Raw genomic sequence first — 21,524 nt, 5'->3', positions numbered from 1 at the left:
ATTAAGCCAAAAATTGTTTTCTTCAATAAAATTTTCTTGAATGACGTAATAAAGTGCTACAAAAAATTCTCATCCTTTGTTTCTAATCAAAACTTAACAGCTTTAACAAAAACGGTCATCTTTTCTTCAAAACAAAAAAAAATGTTTTTGATGTATTGTCTTCGTGCCTTTCGCTCCCTTCCTTATCCTTTCCATTCACAATTTAATCCTTGTAATTTTTCTACTTTTGACACAGAAGCAGCAGCAGCAACAAAAAAACGTTAATTCCACAATGACAAAGAGCCACTGCATAAAACATTATTTTTTTCTGTTATAAAATATACAACAAGCGAGGAGACACAAGTGTCGTCGTCTAGGTAGCACAAAATCCTTCCAGTTAAAGTATTATAATTTATTCTTAATGATACCTAATTTCATGATTACACAAAAACGTGTTACCTAATTGTTGTACCGTTTCGTGTTTTGTGAAAAAAAAAATGAGAGACTTACAGCAGAAAAAAACAAAACTTTCAACAACAACAAACACCATCTTAAAAAAAAATATTATGTAATCTACAAAAAATGACAAAACGTTAATGCCATTATTCAAATTTGTTAATCTGGAAAATTATGTCGTCTCATCCATTTATTGTTTAGGTGAATTTATGACTGTCATAATTGAGATTAAATCATATTCTTCAGTATTATTTTTGTGAGGCTTTCAGCGCGAATGAGGTGAAGAGCTTCTTTTTGTATAAATATTCAGTTAATTGGTGTTGTTATCACGTCATCGCCGCCGTCGCTCGTGGTGATGTCTGCGTTATTGAAAAGCAACAAAGTTGGGGATTTCGCAGAATATCTCTTGATTCAAGAGTACTTTTGAAATGAACAGCTCTTACGTAGAGTAACTGCGAGAGATCATCGTCTTTTGTTGCTGCCTGTTTATGTAAATGCTTGTAAAACACTCGGTTTCTTTGAATAGTTTTCAATTATCACTTGTTTTTGTTATCATTTCTGTGCAAACATAGACCACATTTTTCGGAAGAAGAAACAGATCTTTCTACTCGCTGACAAAAAACGGGTAGAATTTTTTTTATGACTTTTATGAATTCACTATAAAAATAAAAATTTTATAGGATCACTATAAAAATATCCGCGAGACATTTAAATTATGTAGAATTTTTACCAACCAACAAAAATATTGTGCATTGGGCCAAATTTCAGAATGTGAATTGGGTTGGAATTCAAGAATTTACATTTACAGGGGAAAGATTTTAACTCAATTCACATTCTGAAGTATTTCCCCAATGCACATTCTGAAATTTTCCCCCAATGCAAATTTTGAAGTTTTGTCCAAATTCTAACCCAATTGACATTCTTCCGATTGTCGCAATGTACAATATTTTGTCAGTTGGTACTTAATCAACCTTACTTCGCGAAACATGGATTTTTATAATGTACCTTAAGGAATAAATTTGACTCCTCAAGTTCAAGGGAGCAAGTTAATCCCCTTTGAAGTTGGTCATTTGCAGATCAAATAAATAATTCTAACCAAATAAAACACTCCACCTGGGCCTGAGGGAGGACTGTGATATATTCAATGGCAACGGATTAAATGGCGCACTACCAACAAAATTAAAATATGAAAGAAAAGATGAGGTTCTTTAAGCTTAATGCTTTTTCCTCCAAATACCTACAATGCTGTAATCTTAATTTGATGAAATAAATAAATAAACAAATAATAATCTGCGGATGACCAACTCCAAAGAGGATTAAGTTTATTCCTTAAGGAGTAAACTTATTCTCTTAAAATTCACCTAAGGTGTCAATATGACTCCTAAGGGGTCAATATAACCGAATGACCAACTCCGCCTAAGGTGTCAATTTGATGCCTTAATAGCTCAATTTCACCCGTTTTTCCTCCGTAGGGTGTGTTTTACTGAAGAACACTTACTTTGTTGGAGTTTTTCCTTTCAATACTTGTCGCCAGATCCTCAAACTATTCAAGTACCAACAAACTCCTTTTTTACAAGAACCACTTGAAAATAAATGAAAAGAAATTTGTTAACAGATAAACTCAAGAAATCAATTAAACAACAAAGTGCTGGACAAAAACAGAGGCAGATAGACTAAACTACAAAAAAAATTGTTAATGGATTATATCAACAACTCTTGTGCTCTCGATTTTTATCCTCTTGACAACATTTTCAATTTTAAAACAATTTTTTAAATAAACAAAGGCAAATCAGTTCATTTGTCCGTTTCGACTGCAACACGCTCTCAACAACAGGTATGCAGATACAATCCAACCGACTATTTTTTTTTTGTATTTTCAAGGATGATGTTTTGTATATTTGCTTAGTGAAATTGAAAATGTAAAATATATTTTTTCACGTAGATGAACACTCGTTAGATGCAGTTGCACTTCATATAAAATTCATTTGCACGAAAAAACGAATGGTCGGTGCTCTAACATCCAATTGCAGTAATAAATACATCCAACCGGATTTTATCATTTTATGATGATGATAGTTCGGTACTTCGATTTTCCATTTGCTCTGTTCGTTATAGGGAGGTACCTATACACGTATAGGAAAGAATGTGGAGGAACGCGGGTGAATTCCGCTCTTATTTGAATAAAAAATTACATTGGAAAATTCTATTTTGCACAATTAAAATTCTATGTAACAATAGCAATTAAACAAATTGGATATCGATTTTAATTTAATTGTATATTCATATAATGGAGTTGTTAGTTTGAGTGGCTCAATGTGTATTCAAGACGCATGTTCGATCAATTTGAGTCAGATGCACTCACACACAAACGCATGAATGATGATTGTTGACATACAATTTTAATTTTTGCATCAAGTGACATGATAATATTTTTTCAAAAATTAATTAAATTTGCTTGTTAATTAACAGAATAATTTATTTATTTTTAAAATAAAACTGAAACTTTTTTTATTAGTTTTAAAAAATACAAAAGATTTTTTTTAAATTCAATTGAAAAATTTTTAATTTTCAAGTGACTTATTATTTTAGAAAATATTCTTAATAATTAAATAAGAAAAATATAATAAATAGTTTTTTGCTACTTTTTGATTGAAAAACTAAAAAAATAATTTAATTAATTTTTTTTAATAAAAAATATTTTGATGAAAAAAATAAATCACGTGAAAACAATCATTTTTCGAAAATTTTTATTTTGAATTTTTTTTATTTGTTTTTAACTTTCTTCAATTAAGGTACAAACCAAACACTAATAAATATATATACTTTTTTTTTTAAATTTGCAAACAAAGGAAATATTATGTGAATTTTAATACAATTAATCATGACTTAGGTCATTAAATTTAATTTTTTCACTTTATGTCAACCCCCCCTCCGATTTTGTCGAAAAAAAATTTAGAAAATCCTTTTAATGATCAATTTTTTCAAAATTAAAAAAGGAAAAAAATTTGACATTTTTTTGTACTTTTCGATTAAAAAACATTTACATTAAAAATATATTAAAATTGAACTTATTTTGTTTAAATAACACATTTTTTATCGAAATTTAGATGAAAAAATTTTTTACTCACGTGACCAAAATTAATTTTTTTTTCTTCAATTTTTATTTTGTGAAATTTTATATCAATTTTGAGTTAAAATTTTGAAATAATGAAAACAAAAATTAATTAATATGAAAAATCAATGTTAAACGTTCAAAAACGTCAAAAAAGTAGCATATAAAAATTAAATAATTTTTTATTAACAAAAAATAACTTTAAAATATATTATGATTTTAATTTAATTTTTATTAAATTTTTTACATAAAACTTTTACAAAAAAAAAAAATAAATTAGCTTATAAAAAAATATTAAATTTTTTACATAAAACTTTTATAAAAATAAAAATAAATTAGGTAATATACTGTATAAAAATTGTAAAATATTTAATAATATATTTTTTAATTTTACAATTTTTACAAATTAATAAAAAATAAATTTAGTTATTAGTACAAAACTACACATTTACCCTTTTTCTGTTATAACTAGTTTTACCGCTTGAACGAGTTTGAGTTATTCATGCGTTCACAAATCACCCCCTTTAAACGTTCGTCAAGGACGTTAAGCATAAATATAATTAGAATCAGGTGTTTTTTGTTTTGTTCCATTCATTTAGTAAACAAACATTCGAATAAACAACCATAGGAACTAGTTCACCGGCTCGCGAGTTTCCATGACAACCGATGGTCTTAGCAACAACAACACAAATTATTTCTATTTTTTTCTTTTTCAGCATTAAAATATTATAAAGTATAAATTTTCCGAAAGAGTTTGTAAAAGATTTTTTCTTATATTTTTCATAAAGTTTAAAATATTGCCAAGCACTTTATTTGCATGGCAGAAAATTTTCCATCGCTAGACGGAAATATGGAGGAAGTAAAGTGTTCTTCAGAAATTAATACGAAATTTAATGAAATTTTGCATTATCTTACAAAGTAGATGTTAATAAACGTGAAATACTTTCGCGAACATAAAATTCATTATTAATAAGTTCTCGCTAATTAAAATATCGAGCTAAGAATATGTCGGCTGATAGAATAAAGTTCATCATCAATACGTCAGGTAACGGATTTTGCTGCATAACTAATGAAAAAAACATTTGAAAACTTGATATTTTGCAGCCGATTACTTCAACGTTGCACCCGCATTCGATGACGATGAAGTGGCAATTAGAGAATTTTTCGAAAATGATGACTTGACGGTGCTAACAGCTACGCGCACCAATAATCACGTCATCTTTTTGCATGAGATACCGCAAGAAGCGGAATTCTCCCTTATTTTCTACAAAATTCCAAAATCAAATTATCAAGTGCATCAGGGAGCCGCCAATAATGAAAATCATCATCAAGAACAACAACAGCAAATCGGATTATTGACATTGGAGGGAGGCATGGTGAAATCTATCTATAATTCCGTTACACGAGTCTTTTCTGCAAAATCATCTAAAGTAATTAGCTTTGTTTGTTTATTTGTTCTTTTTTTTGCGGGAATGATGATGATGATGAGTGTGGTTAATGCAAGAAAAAAAAACACATTCACTGAATACAGGGGATTATTTGTGGGAAAATAACAATATCTCATTAATTTCTCTAAAGTTTTAAATTAGAGTGGCGTTGTGTGTTTTTTTTTTTAACTGAAGAGAATTAAAGAGAATTAGTGAATTTAACTAATCACTTAATTTCTAGGCAGAAAATGACAGAAAGCTCTTTGTCTGATTTATAAGAGACAATTTTTTAGAGGAAGTTTTAAAAGAAAAAAATTTAAAATTGCAAATCTTTCTGTTTAAATAATTATTTTATTAAGCAAAAAAAAGTTACCCTCAAATTTCGTTTCACCTGTCGAACTTTTGTTAATTCTTAAAAGTAGACATCAACCCAAAACTATCCTATCAATTTTATTTTCAAATCTTACATGCCTTATTTGGGAAATTTCATTAATTTTTCCCACAAATTTTTCTGATTTTTGTATTTCTAAACCTTCTCTTAACTATTTCTGACATGCTACAAAAATTTTTGAATAGATTCTTGAAGCAGGATTAGAGTTATTGCGTTACAAAAATTTAATAAATTTTGAGTTTCAATTTTGTAACGCAATAACTCAAATTCTGCTTCAAGAATCTCTTCGAAAATTTTTGTAGCATGTCAAAAATAGCTAAGAGAAGGTTTAGATAAATAAAAATCAGAACAATTTGTGGGAAAAATTAAAGAAATTTCCCAAAAAAGGCTTGCAAAATTTGAAAATTACATTTATAAAACAGTTTTGGGTTAATTTTTAGTTTTAAGAATAAACAAAAGTTCGACGGGTGAAACGAAGTTTGAGGGTAACTTCTTTAAAATATCAAAAGTCATTAAAATTTAACAAAACAAAACAAAGAACAAAACCCATCATTAATTCAATAAAAACATCGAAAATCGAATTAATTTCATCATTCGTCATCAATTTAAACTAAAATAGATAACTAATTACAAAAACTACGCAATAATTTATTCGAATAGCTAAAATAGTTGAAACGGAATAAAATTTATAACAAACTAAAGCCTATTTATTTAAAATTTTTTGCCACTTTTTTTTTGCTCTGTATATATTTTAATCCTTCCATCTAGTCTACGCAACAAATAATTGTCTGTTTGTATTTTACAGCGCTCGGAATATTCACCGGAATTAATTAATATCATTGAAACATTACAAACAAATTTGAGTAATACACTTGGATTATCAGATACTGGCATCCATTCAATACAAAATGAAATTAATTTTTGGCGAAATAAATTATCACATGCATCCACGAAGGCAGACAAGGAGGCAGCGAAAAATTTCTCCTACTCTCTGGAAAAAATCAATGAAAGATTAACGTAATGTTCTTACTTCTTATTTTTACTTTTGTTCTGTGCTATATTTTCCATTTTCTGCCGTGTCACGCCTCTCGACACAAACATTTATTTTATATTAATAGAAAAGAGGAATTAGATTCCCTGTCGAGCATCGAGGAATTTTTGGACTTTTCGAACAATGCGCTGGACGAAATATGGCGACTGCCGTATCAATATCCCCAGAATCGCATGAAAAACGTACTGGATCTCCTGTGTAAGTGCCGCGTTTTAGAACTTTGGCATGTCCTTTTTTAATAACACACCCGAAACATTTCGCAGCCTCTATTATTATCACCGGTTGCATTGACATCACTTCAAAAGAGGATATATGGAATGCTAATCCTATTTACATTTACGGTACAATGACTCAGGCAAAAGAAATTGCCAATTCATGGATACAACAGTGTGACACTTTGACACGGTTGTTTTGGACAAATTACAGTCAGCACACGTGGATCGGTGATGCCTATGTCCCGATGTTGGCGGTCCATTTCAAGGAACGCATAGAAGAGGTATGTGACACGAACGAACGAAAAAACTGTCTGTTTGTCATAAAATACTAAAAAGTACAAAGATAAACAACAAAATAAATGATTTTGCATGCACTTTTCTCTGACTAGCTAGTTTTTTTTTGTTTTGCGTCGTCTCTAAAATATATTTTCTGTACTTTGTTTGGACGACAAATAAAATCTAGATTCTACAAATGAAAAACATCCACAAACAAATATCCACGCTATTTATTCACGAGCAACAACAACATCAACAACAACACCAGGACCAAATATTGTTAAAAGCGGAATATTTATTTGCACCTTTTAGAGGTAAGTTTATTTGTTTTTTTTTCTGCACCGAAAAATGTCATAAAATGGTTTTATAGCGGTTTTTCGTGTTGTGTCGTTCAGTGGAAATTCTTTTTTTTTTACATGTGAGTCGCATAAGTGGATTATGAGTCACACTGCAATCAACTTCTCTTGTGAAAACTTTTATTTTTTCGCACCACAGATTTTCATACAGTAAAATCGGGATCGAAAAGCATTTGTCGAAAACGAATAACTTAACCGCTTTTTGAATTTGGACATTTTTTAGCGGAAAATTGTTCAAAATTATCGAATTTGTGGGTTTTTTCAATGTTTTTTCTAAAATTTCAATTTTTATGTTATACAAAAGATCCCCAAAAAATTTTAGGAATTTGAAATTTTTCAATACTTTCCTATTTTTTATGAATTTTCTGAGTTTTTTCGTTTTTTTTTTTGCAACAATTTTACATTTTCATGTTGTATAAATTTTTTAAAATAACAAAACTTTAAATTTTTTAAAAACATCAAAATCACGAAGAATTTTTTGAATTTCCAAAAAATTTTTAAAAAACTTTTTGATTTTTTTTTAATTTTGGATAATTTTTTTTCGATTTTTCATAAATTTTCCAAAATTTTTCACGAATTTTAATTTCCTACGAGAAAATAAATTTCCTGTTAAATCTTGAATTAGCAATGGCAAATTTGCACGACGTTCCGGACAGACAACACAATGGACAAAAATTCGATTTTTTCAAAAAAAATTCTGAAATGCGATAAAAAAAACAAAAATTTCCCATAACTTGAGACCTTTTAATAAAATGTTTTTTTTTTCGATTCAAGAGGAGTGTTCAAGTTATTTTCTATCAAAAAAATCATCGAAAATAATCATGTAACACTCACTTGATACATTTTTATCGTTCACGTACGACACGAGTGATGTCTACTTGAATATTCTCTCAAATCGCATAAAAAGGGTCTGCACAATTTATTGTTATTTTCTGTTGTAATGAAAATGTTTATTTGTCTTTTTTTTTTGTTTCGAAACAATCCCATCACCACATTTGCCCTGAAAATATGTCTTTATTTATTTTGCATATTTTTTATTATTATTATTGTATCGAGCAATCTATCTTTCGTTCTATGAATCTTGTGCACACCCACAACAACAACAACAACAACAACGTCACTTGACATCGACAAAAATATTTTTTTCGTGCAGAGATAAATATCTACGATATTGGACCGTTAGGGCAGAAAAGATGGTACAAAGCCAAAAAAGAATTTGAATATACATTGACACAAATTGATGATAAAATTGCAATTTTACTAAAAGGATTGATACATAACCATTTGAATAATACCCGGCAAGTAGTGCACATTTTCAATAAATACCAAAATGTATTGTCTCGAGATACGGTGCGAAAGGCATTGGTTGCCGAACGGGAAAATTTATTGTCCACTTTGCCAAAGTTGTTTCTGGATTTGCGAGATACGCTGATGCAGAGTCAACTGGATGTCGGCGATCGTTCGCAGATTGTAACGGAGTCCAAGTGGCTGAAAATTGTCGAGCATCAACTAATTGAAATCCAGAAGATTTGTGATACGGTACTGAATGATTTAAAGGGCTTCGACATTGTGTTTGCCCAGCTGAAGGAATTCATCGAGGAGACGCAGGCATTGTTGAAAGTAAATTTTCAAACGTGGTGCGAACGGAGTCTTGATGCCGTACGTTCCGGAGATTTAGTGTAAGTTTGCCCGTAGCAAAGTAATTTATTTATTTTTACTTCTGAGAAAACAAAATAAATATTTTAGGCGATTAAAATTTATTGTCTCACTTTTTGTCGGATTTTTTGTTTTTATTTTTTTTAACGTTCAACAATAATTTTATATTAAATTAATTATTTATTTTTGGTCAATTTTTAAATTTTTTAATGACATTTTACAAAGAACAAATTTTATTTTTGAATTAAAATAAAAATTATTTAATTTTTTATTTTTAATTCTTAAATAAAAATTTGATTAAATTTTATAAAAATATAAAAAAAATATGAAAAAATTTGTTAAACATGAAAATTATTTAAAATTTCAAATATTTTTCAAAAAAAAAAAATAATTTTTATTTTAACTGAAATTTTTCATGAAATTTCATTCAAAAAAATTAAATTTATTAAATAAAAATTAATTAATTATTATTTACTTTTTTCCACTGATTTTTTCGATGAAATTTAAAAAAAAGAAGAAATCTGACAAAAAATGAAAAATTAAATTTTATTCGCCTAATATTTAAATCGAAAAACACACAAGTGACATTAGCACAATCAAAAATTCGTTTCAGCTTGCACGACAACGCTCCCGTGGTGAAATTTGACGAAGGTGAAGGCCTGATGTTTGTCACCTTCAATCCCATGTTCATCAATTTCTGTAACGACGTACGCGAATTCGAGGCTTTGGGCTATCGGGTCCCCACAGAATTGCACACATGTGCCCGTCACGCGTCCAAATTCATCTCGCATGCACGTCATCTCCAGCAAATTGCCTCATTTCACAACACAGTTGGCGACAGAATGGTGCCGTGCCAACGTCCAATTATGCTAAAGAACGCCGTGGAATTGTCACGCCTCGTAAAAAGTGAAAGTGTATCGTGGAACGACGAGGCATCTGTCACACGGTACATCGCGATGCTGCAAGCTGCCGTAAATAAGTTATCGCACGATAATAATTTACTCACGGGATATCACATGAACGCAATCAAAATTGTAAGTATGCCACACATTCCTCGGGTCTCACTAAACATTTTATTGTGTATTTATTTATTACATTTGAATTTTGACGTGACATCACGTGTCGCACATGAACAATTGATTACAATGTACTTTTTCCCATTTTCTCGTGCAAACACCCGCCTCGCCGCATAGATTGGCAAATTAATGACAACCGATTTGATCAGACAAAGTGGCAGCTGGAAAGACGAAATGAAGAGTCTACGTGACATTATTAGCACTCTCGAGCGACAGGGATACTCGAATTTGAATGCATTCAAGTTGCATCTCGACCATCAGTTGTACAAGGTGCTGGAGTATCAATATATCACCGGACTAATTGACATCAATCACAAGTTGCCCGAAATCAGCATTGACATTGTGTTCCGGCAGCAACAATTGCAATTTCGCCCCACAATCGAGGAAATTCGATCAAAGTATTTCTCGCAGCTGCGAAAATTTCTCGAGAAACCGATGAGTTTCCGGGGAGTTTCCGACCAGGGTGGCAAGTTGTTTCGCACGATGGTAGAACGCAATCGAGAGAGATTTACGACGTTGTATCAAGCTGGCGACAATATCCTGAAGAAATTGGAAACGGTGAAGGAAACGTGGTTGCCATGGGTGGCATTGGGCTGTGTCGATATCGAGGAATTGTGCAATAAGCATCTCAAGACGTGGGAACAGTGGGACATGAATTTCAAGACTTGCAAACATTTTAGTCAACAAATTGCGAAAATTCAAAAGTAAAATGATTTTTTATGAATTCCAAATTTATTTTGAAATTTTTTATCCCTTTCCAAAAAATCAAAAGTTTGTTAGAGTAAAATTTAAAAAAATTAAAAGTTTTTCATAAAAATTGACTCAGTTTCATTTTTGACCGTAATATTTTTTATAATTTTTTAGATTAAATTTAATTATTTAAATTATTAAATTATACCTAAATTTAAATTTAATTTCATTTAAATTATTTAAATTTAATTTCAAGCAAAAAATTGAAAAAAAATTTTTTTTGTTAATTTGCAGGCAAAAAAAATTTAGAAAATTTTCTGAATTTTTTATTTTATTCTCCACGATTCTCTATTTATTTATTTAATTTAAATATTTTATTTTGATTTATTTCACGATGATTTAATTTTTTTTTTAATAATTATTCTTTTATTTTATCTTTTTATTGTTCTTTTATTTTATTTTTTTTATTTTTATTATTATTTCATTTTTTTTAGTTTATTTTTTTTTTTTTTTTGAAGAAATTTCTAATTTTTTTTATTTTAATTCAATTTTCAATTTTTTAAATTAGACAAGGGGCAAAAAATTCAAAATAAATTTAAAAGTAACCTAAATAAATTTAATTAATTTTTTTAATAATTTTTTAGAACTGAAGAACGTCTCGATTGTTTCGTCATCAATTTATCCCCTTTGAGATCGGATATCGAATTCATCAGCAGACGTTATTGGGAAGCCTTGGTTTATAGTCTTCGCTCGTCAATTCTCGAAGACATTTCAATCTTGCAGGAATATCTCACAAATGCTCTTCAAGTACTTCAACACATTCCGCTCGACGAAAAAGGAATTATTGACACAAGTGCTAAATACGAAAAAATTGTAGCTGACTATCCAAAGGTTTGTTTTTCCAAAATTTTCTTTTAAAAATTTAATTTTTTCATGATTTTTCGTAGATGTCGAGTACAATCCAATCAGTTCAAAACAAAGACACTTGTCTCGCTGGTTGGTGCAAGGAACGTGTAAGTGCCCTTTCGACTCTCATTATGCAATGGGATCAACTTCAACCCTTGATCGACAACCATCAAACACTGTTGCAAGGACAACTTGACGTCATCAAGCAAAATATCGAAGTGCAAGTCGACAAAATGGCTGAAGAAGCAAGCAAATTCGCACTTCGTTGGGAAGCAACTCTCAAAGACTTGGAGGTGATTTAATTATTTTTTTTTTTATAAAACTTGCACAATTATTTTTCACGCGCGCCGCACCAAAAGTCAGTCACGAGAAATGCAAAAGGAAAGATAATGTAATTCATCTACTTAAAAATTCATAATTTTACAATTATCATTTTGAAGAAACCAGAACAAAAACTACTTTTATAATAATAATGAAAATGTTCATCTTTTAATTAAATTCTTTACTTTGGTTTCTCATTCATTCGTTCGTCGTGCTTCTTCTTCTTCTTCGTCGTCGTCTCTCTCTCTTTTTCTCGTTTACCGAAATGGAAAAAACTTTCCTTTTGTACCGCGGACTCCGTGAACGAATGTGCGTTAAATAAAATGATAATTTCTTTTCCCTTTTTCTACTTTTTCAATTTTATGATTACGATTATCAAACTAACCGTCCAACTAAATCTCGACAACGACGACGACGACGACGTTCCATAATTATGATTGTCAACGACGCAGGCGAGCGACGAAGCCGACATTACGCTATTCAGGGAACGTCAAAATCAGTGGAAAATGATACAAGATAAAAAGGATCATCTTTTGTAAGTTTTTGAATTTAAATTTTTAAATGAGAATTTTTCTTTTTTGTGGTTGCAAGTTTTTTTTTCTGCCTTTGTGACGACGCAGATTTATTTTTGTAATTTACGACGAAAATTGTACGGACTTTTTAATTAACACACGCGAGTTATCTCATGATTTAGGGCAAAAATTTTAAAAGTTAACGAGTTAAGGAAACTTTTTTTTTAAGTTAAGCCGTTTCAAATGAAATTCAATAGTTTTTTACTAAATTTAAAAAAATATAGAGAATAAAAAATAAAAAAAAAATTTAAAGAGTAATTTTACTAAAAAGTGACAAAAATTTTTTTTTTATTTTTTCCCAAAAAATATATTTTTCTTCGTTCATTTAAAAAAAAAAATTTAAAAAATAGATTTTCGTTTAAATAATTTTTAAATAAATTTTAATGAGTTTTAATAAAATTTTGAAATAATTTTTCATTTAAAATTGTCAAGAGAATTTCTTTGAATTTATTTTTTTTTAATTAAAATTTGAAAATTTTTTCAAAAAAAAAGATAAAAAATAATAAAAAAAAAATTAATCTTAAAATATTAATTAAAAAATATTCATTATATTAAATATTTAATTTAAAAAAAAATAAATAAAAAATTAATAAAAAATTTTAAAAAATATTTTTTTTAAATTATTTTTTTTTTAAGTGAATATTTTTATGTGACATTTTTTGAACCATATTGTTTTTTTAATTTTTTTTTTAATTTTTAAATGAAGAAAAAACTATTTAGTCTCATTCGGAACGTCATTTTATACGAGACACACGAAATATAACGGCCTTCATAAAGTATTATGCAAATAATCTCATACTGTCTTATGAATGAATGAATGGAAGAAGAATCGAAATAATAAAGCATCATCGTTGGCAAGTTGTACATTTGCATTTATCTATTTTTTAGCGCATCGCGAAAGAAAAAAATACGGAAAGTAAAACTATGGGCTGTTCCATTTTATGGCAACTTCCTCGATAAATTTCCATAAAAGCACTTTCGTCCATTTCTGGTAATGTTTTTGACTTTAGTTGTTCAATTTTACTTTTTTTTCTCTTCTTCACTCTGCGATGCTTTTCGGCCCAACTATAAAAATAAATTATCATCATAAAAATATACTTTCCATAGATATTTTTCTTGTTCGTCTTGTTGCTGCGTCGTCGTCGTCGACGTAGACTTTTTCTTATTATTTTTTATTTTACATATTTTAATGCTACAACATTACAAACTCCGTGGAACAACAACACTACAAAGTTGCTTCTGTTGCCGCATTTCCATGCCATTTCAGTTTTTCTACAACTTCCAAAGACATTTTTGTCGTGAATACAGTGACCGTTGTCTCCGCCGCGACATAACTCAGAGAAATATTACGCTCTGACGGATTCTGAGTGCTGCCACGACGAGTTTTGTCGCGCAAACACACAACGTTCTTTCCCTTAGTTTTGCATTACAGATGTACCAACAGCAAAAAATACACATTTCTTACACAATTTCTTCGTTTTTTTTCTTCTTCTCGTTTCAGAACTGACTGCACGAAATTTAATGTACAGTTTCCGGATAAAGTGAATGAAATATTTGCAAAAGTTGAAAATGAATTTAAGAAACAGAGTGAACAGTGGGAAGTTTATGAGAACTTTATGGCGGAATATGATGAAGTTGGCACCGAAGAATGGGCTGTCTATCGGCGTCGTCCGTACCTTCTAACGGACTTCCTGTCAAAGTGGGAATCGAAATTAGCTGCGACTGCCGTGACGATTTCCAGTGTGCGGATTCAGAATTTAATTAGTCGCATTCGCGGGAATTTGCCGAACATCACGTTGCTGCAATCTGACGCCTTGGTAGACCGGCACTGGGCAAAAATCATCCAAATACTGGGCATGACATCGAAATCGTATCACGATGTCAAGCTGAAGGAGTTGCTGACTGTTATTGATGGCTTGGAGCAAAATACCACGGAAATACAGAATATTGTGCGGCAGGCGACATCCGAGCAAATTGTTCGACAAGCGATCACGGAGTTGGAACAGTGGGGGGTAACGGCAACACTCAAAACGACAATTCACACAGACAGCAAGGGAACACCGCTGACACTCGTGAAGGAGTTTCAGGATGTCCTTAATAAAGTAATTTTTATAAATTTTTATTTTAGGCCGCTCATGAAACTCAAAAGTAAAGTCCGATACCCCATTTTAAAAATCAAAAAATGGGGCAAAATATAAAAAAAGTTAAAAATTTTATCAAAAATTATAATTTTTTGGTCCGTTTTTATAATTTTTGAAGATATTTATTTAAAAAAAAAAATTTAAATAATAATTTTATTTTTACTAAATATTGTTTTAAAAAAATTCTTCTCTAAAAATAATTTTCATAAAATTATTAAAATTTTTTTTGACATTTTTTTTTTATAAAATTTTTAAGTTTTAACTTGAAACGATTAAAAGTCAATTTCATATTTCATTTTCTATTTTTTTCTCAAATAATATAATTGAAAAAAACAAGAAAAAATAATCATTTGTCAAAAGTTGTAAAAAAATTGTCAGTTTGTATAAAAATATTATTTCAAAACTTTTAAAACCCATTTTATTTTCGACTTTAGTTTTGATTTTTATTTTAAAAAATTTGAATTAAAATTTTTAAAAGTTTTAAATTTTTTTTTTCTTAAATTTTTAAACCTTTAATTTAATATTTTTTTTAAGATTGGCGACAACCAATGCCTCTTGCAATCAGCGAAAAATTCTGTAGCTTTCGATTCATTTTCGGACCAAGCTGAGATCTGGGAGACAAAACTCACGAATTTGGATTACATTTTAACGAACATCAATCAAATACAAAGAAAGTAAGTAGTTTTAAATTCACCAAAAGCCAAAAAGGGAATTATTTTTGTCCATATGACAGCAATAAAAATCAAATAATATTTAATAAAAAACGGCAAAAATCCTCCTATAAAATTGAAATTTGCATAATCTTTGACTCTCGTTCTTTCTTTTTGCGTGTTCGAAGACAAAATTTCCGAACAATAAAAAGTAAGATCTACATAATGGTAAATTTATGTCTAATTTAAGTCATAATAAAATATTATATGAGCACGAAAAAGAGAGTGAGAGCATGGAACCTTTCAAAATATAATAAATATGTGATCATTTTATATGGTTTTGCATAAAAAAAGGTAATTTCTCGTTTTTCTGCCTCTTTACATTTTTTTTTCTTCGCTCCCTATTTTGGAGAGGAAAAAAATGTCCTGGCAGTTCTAATGTTAACTCATGAAGAAACACTTTTACGTCACTTTAGTGCACCAACATAAATTATAGTTTATTTTACATATGCAAACTGTACGTGTGTGTATGTGCGCGTCCTTGCTCGATAATAATAATGCTCAGTCAAAGTCACAAAGAAACGAGCTTTGTGCGATGCGAGATCAAACGACGACGTTACCTCAACGTTAAGTAGATGGAAATAATAATAAAATGAGGAGAAAAAAAAAGAAAAAAATGGAATATGACAAGAAAATAAAATAGGACTAGGACGTGGGATATAAAAGTCAGAGGCCATTACTTTTATTTTTGATCCATGTTACAAAGCATGTGGAACACAAATCTTAAATATTTCTTTAAAAAAAAAATTACACTTGAAAAATTTTAAATTTGAATTTATTTACTGAAATGACATTCCAAGTATTCAACAACAACTTTAATAAAATAATAACCAAAGCTGAAAGTTATTGTAAAACATTTTATTTTTTTCGAAAAATTTTTCTTTGCAAAGAACTTTATTTTTTTTTCTTAACTTTTATTTCCTCTTTAAAAAAGATATATTATTTTTTATACACGACATGATATGTTTTCGCTCAACTTTTTCTTGAATCATGGAAAATAGGTAGAAAAAAATAAAAAGTAGCAGAAATGCTCCTGAATTTGATTTAAGTGTGCATGATGGTTTTACTTTTTTTACGGTTGGCATAGATTGCGTGTGAGAAGCTATGCGAAAAAAAGACATCATTATTGTTATTGCTTTGAAAATGATAATATATGGCAAGCATTTCGTGATCTTTCTTTGGTGTCATATATTTTATTTTTGAAAAAAAGGAAAAAAAAAGTTAACGTTTCTCTCTCAATTCATTGCTTGCCATAACTTTCCCATTGAAAATTCACACAAGAAATAAAATTTATGATTTTTCTTCGGATTCTTTCTTTTTTTCGTTTACTTATGCGTTTGAATTGATTATTGTTGATTTTTATTGAAAATGATGAAAATTTAATAGAAAAAAAGTGGAAATTTTGTTATTTTTAGCTGAGTTTCAATTAAGTATTATTATTTTTTTGAATAAAATATTTTTCACTTAATTTTTTTTTAATATTTTGGTGATTTCAAATGAAATTTTAATGAATTTGATTTGAGATGTTTTTTTAAATATTAAAAACTAGTAGGTATGACAAAAAAAAAATTACAAAAATTGTGAAAAAAAATTATTGAATTTTACGACATTTTTAGAAAATTTTACTAAATTTTTAGAATTAAAGTTAATATAAAATTAAAAAAATTATTAGACTTCGATTAAATTTGTTATTTTTTATTATTTTTAAAAAAATAATTTGTTTAATTAAATTTTGTTACTCTGCCAATAAAATGTATAAAGAAAATAAAAATAATTATTTTATACTATTTTATAAAAAAATTATAAAATATAAATAAATATTAATTATTATTTTGATAATTTCCTACAAAAATAATTAATTTAATTATTATTAATTAATTTAATTATTAATAATTTAATTATTAATTAATTTAATTATTAATTAATTAATTTAAATTAAATTAATCAATTATTAATAATTAAATTAATTAATACAAATTTAAATTAATAATTAATTAATTAATAATAATTTTTTCATTTTTTTGAACTTTATTCTTGAATTAAAAATAAAATTAAAATAAAAAATACACATACGAAAAAAACATTTTGAATGACAAATTTTAAAAGGAAAAATAAATATTATAATTAAAAAAAAAATATCATATTAACCCACACTCACAAATGGGCCCATTTCGTCAAAAATGAGTTTCACTCAAATTTTCACTCTTGCATTAATGCGGAAATGCATGTACTTCGCTGCACATAGTAATTTGTTGTTTACCAAACATACTCGCAAAAAAATTATTAATGCTCGAAAAAATAGGAGCTCATTATAATAATAAGTGACATTCTTTTGTAATGATGTTTTCCAACTATTTTTCTCGTATTATTTTTAGTTTAGCACTTTTTTTATTAATAATAATTTATTTCGCCATTTTTCATTGCAGATGGATCTATTTAGAGCCGATCTTCAGCGTTGGCACTTTGAAAAATGAGGAAAATATATTTCTCCGCATTGATAAGGATTTTCGTTATATCATGCGAGAAATTGAGCAAGATACAAAGATATTGTCACTCTTGAAAATACACAATATCATGTCGATAATAAATGCACTCATCAATCAATTGACACGATGCCAGAACACATTAACGTCATATATCACGGCGAAACGAAATGCATTTGCTCGCTTTTATTTCTTGGGTGACGACGATCTGCTCGAGATACTGGGACAGTCAACCAAAGAGATAATTATACAGAAACACATTAAGAAATTATTCCCAGGTGTATTTAAAGTCGGCATCGTAGTGCGAGGTAAGTGATTGATTTTTGTCTGTCGTGTGCGAATTTGGAGCAAAGTTTCTCTATGATTTTGCATAATAATAGTGCGATGCTGCCACTAATAACACAAATTGAAAATATTCAATCTCTAATGACTGCGGTGTCACGCACTGCACTTAAAGATTTATCTCCTTTGCGGATTAAAGTGGTTTGAAATTGTACGCGTTTGTCTGCATTTTAATCACATATGCTCTTTGATTTTGGATTTTCGGAGTCAAACAAATATTGGCAAGTGCCTGAGGATTAATCTCGACATTAATTTAACGTCAAAAAGCATTTTTTCTCCCTAAAGCTTTGATTTCTATTTTTAAAAGTAAAATTTTGCCTTAAATAAAGCAACAAATGTTCAAAAAAAAAAAAAGTAAAAAAAAACGCATCGTTTACTTTCGCATTATAAAAGCTTTAGATCACACAAAGCACATGACTTGCCCTCGTTGAATGGATACAAAAGCAAGAATCTAATAATAAAAATCCTTTTCTATCTTTCGTTTGCCTTAAAATCTCTTACTTACACAAATACATTACTATTTTTTTTTTTGCAGATAATACTTCCTTTATCACGACGATTTATAGTGCTGAAGGTGATGAAATTAAATTGAAAAATGATGTGTGCATGAAGAGTTCAGTTGAGGTTAAAAGAACGATTAATCTTTTTATTGTTGCTACCTCTCGTTCTCAAAACTAACTGTGATGTTGGTGTACATGTAGTATCTACCAACTCACAGTTAGATGCGGGAGTGGGAAACTATTTTCACATTAACTTACACACGAACAAATTTTCTTTTCATGTACTTCAAAACAACGTCGGGGGAAAAAAATTGCAGGAATGGCTCAATCAGTTTGTCAGTGAAATTAAGAGTACGATGAAGGATTTAATTGTAAAATGTTGTAAACACGAGCAGATTACGTTGGATCAAATTAAAAAATATCCCATGCAGGTAATATATGGCTATTACTTTGAGAGGCGTTCTTTGAGCAAAAAAAAATTTTCAAATGTCTGTCCGTTATTTTATTTTTTTTTTATTTTTTAAATTGAACAATTTTGAGTGAAAAAAAATTTAAAAATTAAAAAAATATTTATTTAACCAAATTAAGGCTAAAAATAAATTTTAAAAAATCGACTTTCTATTATTTTTTGAGAAATTTAAAAAAATTAATTTAAATTAAAATATTTTTCAATTTTTAAATAATGAATTAATTATATAAATATTTGACTAATTTTTTTTAAATATCGTTACTTTTTTAAATCTATGAAAAAAAATATTTTTTTCACTTAATTCGGTGGTTAAAAATTTTAATGTTTTTAAAAATTTTTCGTTTTTTACATTTTTAAAATAATAAAAAAAATTTTTTTTTTTTTTGTTTTCTTTAATAATAAAAATGAATAAATTAAATTTAATTTTTTAAAAATTAATTTTTATTTAATTAAACTTTATTTATTTTTTTAATTGATTTAAATGTTATTGAATTTTTAAATAATATAAAAATTTAATTTATTAAAATAAATATTAAATAAAAATTAATAAAATTATTTTTAAAAAATAAATTATTAAAGTCAAGACACTCAAAAACCAATAATTCGATAATGCGCGCATTTTAAGATTAAAAAGTCTTAAAACATGACTTGCTCATAACTTGTTATCCTATTACGTTTCATCATTACATTTGAAAAGTTTCCCGTACGAGAGTGAAATAATTGAGTCTTACAATTAAAGTATTTTGCAGTTATCATGAATGAGTGCTTTTACTGATTATCCTGTTATTTTCGAAAAAGAATTCAACAAAAAAAACTGATATTACGAGAAAACTCTTAAAAAGCAATTAGAATTTAATTTTGTTTACTCGACACTTTGAACATTTTCTTTAACAAAATCTCGTAATTAATCGGTATTTTACACTTTATAATGTGAAGATGAACTCATTCAATTGTCTATTAATTTTGTAAACTTTTCTCAATCCTTCTTTCGGCGAACCAGGTAATCTGTCTGGCAAATCAAATTTCGTTTACAAAGCAAACAGAAAAGGCCATTGGCTCGATGACTTTACAAAATCACCTGAAATTCATAAAGGTAAGGAATTTTATTTAAATAAATCTCGATAAAACCATCAATTTGAACACTTTCTAATGAACTTGAATCCATAAATTATTTTCAATAAATCTCAATTACAGCAAATATGTGTAATTAATTTTACAAATTTTCCAATGTAATAAATTTTTGGTCTCAGTTCTTGATTTAAGAATTGCATTTTAACCAAATTTTCACTAAATTTATTAAAAAATATTTTTCGTGTACAAATTTAGACCTCGACATGAAGGACAATTAATTTAATTTTTTCATGCACTAAAAAAAAAATCGTGCCCTTTTTGTCGGTTGTTGTTATTTTTTTTAACAACGATCGAATGCATTTACTAGCTAGTCATGCATTTCGCCTTTTGTAGTATGTAGGTCGTTGTCGAGATAAATGAATGTAAACAGAAAATTAATTAAAATGTTTTTATTATGTATAATTTTTTTTTTATAAAATAACAACAACAACAACGAAAAATTCGCTCGCCTTGACGCATATTTTGGCATGTTCATCGTTATTATTGTTATTATTGCCAAACATGTTGTTCTTATCATCGTTTGTCGTTGGTGCCGTCATCATCATCATCGTCATGGCCATCGCAGAATTCAATCAGCCAGTACTCCGGCATATTGCAGCAACAGCAACAACAACAGGACAACAGCCACCAAAAGGCACCCGAGGAACAAAAAGTGCATCAAAATTTGATTCAGATTAAAATTAGAGCGTTATTATTTGACTTGGTATGGCAGACCACAACAATAGAATATTTATTAAAACATAATGTAACAAATTTGCAAGACTGGCACTGGCTGCAACAATTGAAATTCTATCTCAATGAGAGAGACCAAATTGTGCGAATCCGTATGGTTTATGCCGAATTTGAATACTCCTATGAGTTTCTGGGGAACTATAGTAAACTCGTGTACACATCTTTGGCACATAATTGTTACTTGACTCTGACGCAGGTGAGTGAATTTTCCTTTGAAAATTGATTTTATATGAAAATTTCTTGTTTGAGAGTTTATTTATGAAGTATTTTCTGAATGATTTTCGGTGAACTTAAGCTCCCGGTAAATTTTCAAAAATTAAAGAAAATACCGTAATGTAGATAATGCTAAGAGAAAAAACCGCTAAAATTAAAATAAAACGGAAAAATGTTAAAAAAATTAAAAATAAGAAAAAACTTAAGAAAACACATTTGTCTTAAATTTTTGAGGTTTTTTTAATATTTTTATACCAATTTTTCAAATTTTTTAATGTTTCAAATTTTTTCCTTCGTACTTTTTTTTCGGGAAATTTTC

At 28.5% G+C, this 21,524-nt stretch overlaps 1 protein-coding gene across 1 annotated transcript in view; it reads left to right on the top strand.

The window, feature by feature from the left end:
- Positions 1-4,552: 4,552 nt before the first annotated feature.
- Positions 4,553-21,524, top strand: part of LOC134837333 (cytoplasmic dynein 2 heavy chain 1) — a 43,546-nt gene continuing 26,574 nt past the window's right edge. The window contains 19 exon segments of the mRNA XM_063852704.1: positions 4,553-4,592; positions 4,652-4,977; positions 6,171-6,382; positions 6,484-6,614; positions 6,680-6,912; positions 7,095-7,221; positions 8,417-8,942; positions 9,533-9,953; positions 10,113-10,699; positions 11,330-11,576; positions 11,633-11,884; positions 12,365-12,447; positions 13,986-14,586; positions 15,160-15,299; positions 17,762-18,147; positions 18,696-18,784; positions 18,978-19,091; positions 20,130-20,222; positions 20,877-21,188. Of these exon segments, the coding sequence (XP_063708774.1) occupies positions 4,553-4,592; positions 4,652-4,977; positions 6,171-6,382; positions 6,484-6,614; positions 6,680-6,912; positions 7,095-7,221; positions 8,417-8,942; positions 9,533-9,953; positions 10,113-10,699; positions 11,330-11,576; positions 11,633-11,884; positions 12,365-12,447; positions 13,986-14,586; positions 15,160-15,299; positions 17,762-18,147; positions 18,696-18,784; positions 18,978-19,091; positions 20,130-20,222; positions 20,877-21,188 (4,920 nt within the window).

The sequence above is a fragment of the Culicoides brevitarsis genome, chromosome 1 (genome assembly GCF_036172545.1).
Source record: "Culicoides brevitarsis isolate CSIRO-B50_1 chromosome 1, AGI_CSIRO_Cbre_v1, whole genome shotgun sequence".
NCBI classification, from domain to species: Eukaryota; Metazoa; Arthropoda; class Insecta; order Diptera; family Ceratopogonidae; genus Culicoides; species Culicoides brevitarsis.
Note: the sequence above shows the minus strand (reverse complement) of the source record. Positions and strands in the feature narration are given on the sequence as shown.